The sequence below is a fragment of the Nycticebus coucang genome, chromosome 16, assembly GCF_027406575.1.
Source record: "Nycticebus coucang isolate mNycCou1 chromosome 16, mNycCou1.pri, whole genome shotgun sequence".
In the NCBI taxonomy this organism is placed as follows: Eukaryota; Metazoa; Chordata; class Mammalia; order Primates; family Lorisidae; genus Nycticebus; species Nycticebus coucang.
In genome coordinates, this window is record NC_069795.1 from 63,393,498 (window position 1) to 63,397,995 (window position 4,498).

Below are 4,498 nucleotides of genomic sequence, written 5' to 3' on the forward strand. Positions count from 1 at the left end.
GTCAAAAGGTCTTTTCCCAGTATAAGTTCTCAAATGTCAAGTGAGGTGGATCCATTTGCAAAAGGCCTTCCCACATGTCTCACAGAGTTTATATCTGGTATGAATCCCTCAGCACTGAATGAGGGAAGAGCTGCAGGTCAAGGCTTTCCCACACTCACTGCACTCAAGACAGGAAAGAAAATCTGTCAGGAAAGGATCACATCTTTTGCACTCATAGGTCTTTTCCTTTAGTGTGGATCTTTTTATGGCGGACAAAAGCAGAGTGGTGGGCAAAGGCCTTTCTACACTCAAGGCACTCAAAAGGCTTCTCTCCAGTGTGACTCCTGGCGTGTCGAGTGAGGGAATAGCTGTAGGAAAAACCTTTCCCACATTCTTTACATTCATAAGGCTTTCCTGCGGTGTGGGTCATAGTATGGCGGAAAAAAACGGAGTGGTAGGTGAACATCTTCCCACATTCACTGCACTTGTAGGGCTTCTCTCCAGTGTGAATCCTCATGTGTCTGGTCAAGGAAGAGTTGTAGTGAAAAGCTTTCCCACATTCTTTGCACCCATAGGGTTTTTCTCCAGTGTGGATCTTATGATGCTGGACAAAAACAGAGTGATAGTTGAAGGTCTTTCCACACTCGGCGCACTCATGGGGCTTCTGTCCAGTGTGAATCCGCTGATGGTACATGAGGTGTGACCTTCGGGTGAAGACCTTCCCACACTCCGTGCACTTATAGGGCCTCTCCCCAGTGTGAATCCTCTCGTGTCTAATGAAGTCTACCTTCTCCCGAAAGGCCTTCCCACACTCCTGGCATTCGTGAGGCTTCACGCCCGTGTGAATACGCTGGTGACGAACCAGCAAACAGTTCTTGCTAAACTCTTTCTCACATTTCGTGCACTTGTAGACGGTCTTCCCGTTAGGAACCAAGACGTCTTTACTGGGCTCCTGCAAGCCACATTCACACAGAGTATCTTCCGCAGAGACTTGCTCCCTGTCCCTCAAGCACAGATCGTCATCCGCCCCCGACACACTGCGTTTAGGGCTCATCTTCCTAAAGAGAGTTTCCTTGTGCAAGCCGCTGACTGGCCTCAAGTGCCTTTCCTCCATTTCTAACCACTATTCCTGATCCCTCACTCACCGCAAGCAGGAGGTACTGTAGGTCTCTCTACACTTTTACTGCCAGTTCAGCAGGCCGATCTGCTCAGGTCTGCGTGCCCCAGAAACCAGGAGTCTGCAGGTCTCTGGTGTCCAGTACACGATCCTCTGGGGCTGGTGCAGCTGCCCCCACTCCTTCCAGGGGAAGGTCACTGGCCTGACCTCCCCCGCAGCCTCGGACGCTGCCTCCGCGGAGCGGGAGGGGAGGTCCACGCGGCTGGCGCGTCAGCCTGCGCAGAGAGCGCCCCCGACTACAGACGCCAGAGAGCGCCGCGCGCACCGCCGCGCTGGACTACAAGTCCCAGGGGCCTCCGTTTCGTGTTTTTATCTCTGGGAGTTTCACCTTCAGTTATTCTGGAGGGAAGTTCACGCTGGTTGTGACAGGAAGATTCTTGAACCTTGCACACGTACATGCATATGTACATGCCTGCAAGGAACTGAGTCACGCCGGGTGTGCAGAGAGAGTGTCCTATTTATTTGTCGCCTTATTTTAAACGCTGACCCACAATTAAAGTGTACCCAGGGCCTGGATATTCAGTCAATCCAGTCTAAATACTGAGTGCGGAGAAAACATGGACATTGAACATCTATTTTACGTTACTGATGATTCTATAATTAGTAAACCACTTTGGAAAAGTTTGGCCCCCTCTCCTAAAGGTCTTTTCGAAGCAAAGCTTTCTCGCTTGTGTACTAGGAAATATGTTCCAGAATGTTTACAATAGCAAACAACTGGATAAAGTTCAGGAAAGAGGATGTTTTCTCTACAGAATGCAACACTATTCAGCAGTTTAGGAGCGCTCTAGCCCACTACTGCCCCCGGGGAAAGCAGGAAGCATCACAATTTATATTGTGGAATCCTCAAAAAATTAAGGGCCCAGGAGCACCACGTCTCTCTGGAACTGGTGAGTGGGGAAAGCCATCATGTGAAGGATGGTAATGGTGGTTTAATCTTTGAGCAAGACCTGATTCACTGCTCTCTCCTGCCTAAAATGTAGTTGCTAAAAGTGAAGGGAGGCTCTTGGGACTAGGGAATGACAGGCAAATTTAAAGGTTGTAGTGAGTTCTGGGAAGAAGAGGCTCTAGAGTCATTGACACACTGAGTGCTGGGACCCACCCCGGTTTGGAATGCTGCTCTCTGAGAATCTATATTACTAACATTGCAGTTCTCCCCGTGAGATGGCCTGGCAGGTTGACTTTCAGCAAATAGTCACATTTTAATTTATTTTTCTGTCTTTTGGTCTGGCCAGATCTTCCATCTACTATATTGAAGAGAAGGAGTGATCTCAGATACTTATTTTAAATTTTCCTGATCTTAAAACATTCTAATATTTCATAACTGAGAATGTGTATAGTATGGATTTTTGTTGATATCACCTGCTTGGTTACTTTCATAATGCATGTAAATATTCGGGTCAGTCAGAGAAATAAAAAACCAGGCAGACATGCTAAATTGGAAAATCCAACAGAGTTTTGTCACTCAAAGTATTTGGATCAAGTCAGTCACAATACAAGGCAGAGAGCTCAGGTGTGTTTTTCAGACACCAAGACTCTCCTGGGATGGGAGGCAGTAGTGGATAGCAATGACTTAGGTAGCTATACATGATAAGTAGGTCTGAATAGGTTCTGGGTGGTCATGCCAGGGGCAGGTATCCTCACCAATCTCAGGATGCTGCAGTTTGATCGCAAAGTTCTTTCTAGCAGCGATTTTCAAGGTGTGGTCCCTGGTCTTAATTGTATTTAGTTTTAAGAGTTAAAGGCAGGCTGACCACTAAATACCTGCAACATAGCCATAATGATGTAGGCAATTACAAAATGGTTAGCTTTGTTTCCTGGAAATGTCTAGTTTTTTTTTCTTTAGTGAATCTGTCTTTAAACATGTGGTTTTAATGATATATAGCAGCTTCTAAAATGATAAATAATTTCTGAAATTTGAACTGTCAGTAGCAATGCTTATAAGTAACCTGAATATCTCAGCAGAAAGTTGTTACTAATTAGGTCACATCACTAGATATATCCAGACTCTGCTATCTGGGAGTTCTCAAGGGGCATCTCACAAGGGCTCCTGTGTCAGCCTGGACAATACTGTGGGTGACTTAACCAACATGACTGTGGACTGTCACCTGTAATTTTTGGTTCTTGGACATATCCATAGGCAGAGTGCCCACCACTCTTTAGCCCTGTGGTCTAAGCATGAACATAGACTCTCTAGTATTAGACCAAGATGTGAGTTTAATAAGACTTTGCTTACAACTGGGGATTGCAGAGAGATTTCCACAGGGAGAATAACTTACAACTAGCTACTACTAGATATGGCTGCTCTTGGTGCTCTTAGTTCCCAGTCGATTCTCCTGGCCTCCATAAAACTGACTTCTACTCAGTTCCCATCTGCCCCTCTATCCATAAGGAAGAGGAAGGGTTTTCTTTCTACCTAGAAACACCTAGAGACATTCCATTTCCAATGTCTAGGCTCCAGTTAAGGCTCAGCGAGAGGAAGGAATTTCCTTTATAATCCCAATTCAGGCCTGTTTTTCCCATTTTCTGTTTCCATCTTTTATCTAAAAGATGACTGATGAGTTTAGTATCTTCTTCCTTTAGTAGAGACTCCACCTCCATTCATACCATTGCACTTACCCCATGACTCTAATAGTACATCCTTTTAGCACACAACAGTACCACATTTCTATAAGATACACATACATCCTTACTGTTATGGGTTGTATTGTGTGCCCCCTACGAGATGAAGTCCTAATGCCCAGTACCTGAGAATGGGATTTTATTTGGAAATAGTCCTTGCAGACGATCTAGTTAAGATGAAATCATTAGGGTAGGCCCTAGTACAATATGATTGTGTTCTTATAGAAAAAAGTTTCAGAAAAAAGAGAAAGCTCCTTTCATTGAAAAGAATGAGTATGATTGGGGAAAATGGGGCTGGAACAACTGATCCACATGCAAAAGAAAGATTTTAAATACTTAGCTTACACTATACACAAAAGTTAACTCAAAATGGAGCATAGACCTAAATGTAAGAGCTAAAACTATGAAACTCTTAGAAGAAAACATAGAAGGTAATATCTATGATCTTGAGTTAGGTAAGGGTTTCTTAGATCTGACATTAAAAGCATGAACAGCAGAAGAAAAATGGACCAACTGTGCTTCATCAAAATAAAAACTTCTGTGCTTTGAAAGATGCCATTCACTGTTAAAATGAAAGGACAACTCACAGAAGACCAGAAAATATTTGAAGTTATATATTTGATAAGGGATTTGTTTTTAGAATATGTAAATGATTCTCACAATTCAACAACTGAAAGATAAAGTATGGCCCAAGGATTTGAATAGATATTTCTCCAAAAAATA

General features: G+C 43.9%; 1 protein-coding gene across 1 annotated transcript; it reads right to left on the reverse strand.

Moving 5' to 3' along the window:
- Positions 1-211: 211 nt before the first annotated feature.
- Positions 212-1,033, reverse strand: ZNF80 (zinc finger protein 80). Its single transcript, XM_053565356.1, has one exon. The coding sequence runs from the start codon at positions 1,031-1,033 to the stop codon at positions 212-214; it is 822 nt and encodes a 273-aa protein (XP_053421331.1).
- Between the last annotated feature and the right edge of the window lie 3,465 nt (positions 1,034-4,498).

Bases quoted from the DNA above. Each gene is read 5' to 3' on its own strand.
- ZNF80 (XM_053565356.1), bottom strand. From the start codon at position 1,033: ATGAGCCCTAAACGCAGTGTGTCGGGGGCGGATGACGATCTGTGCTTG.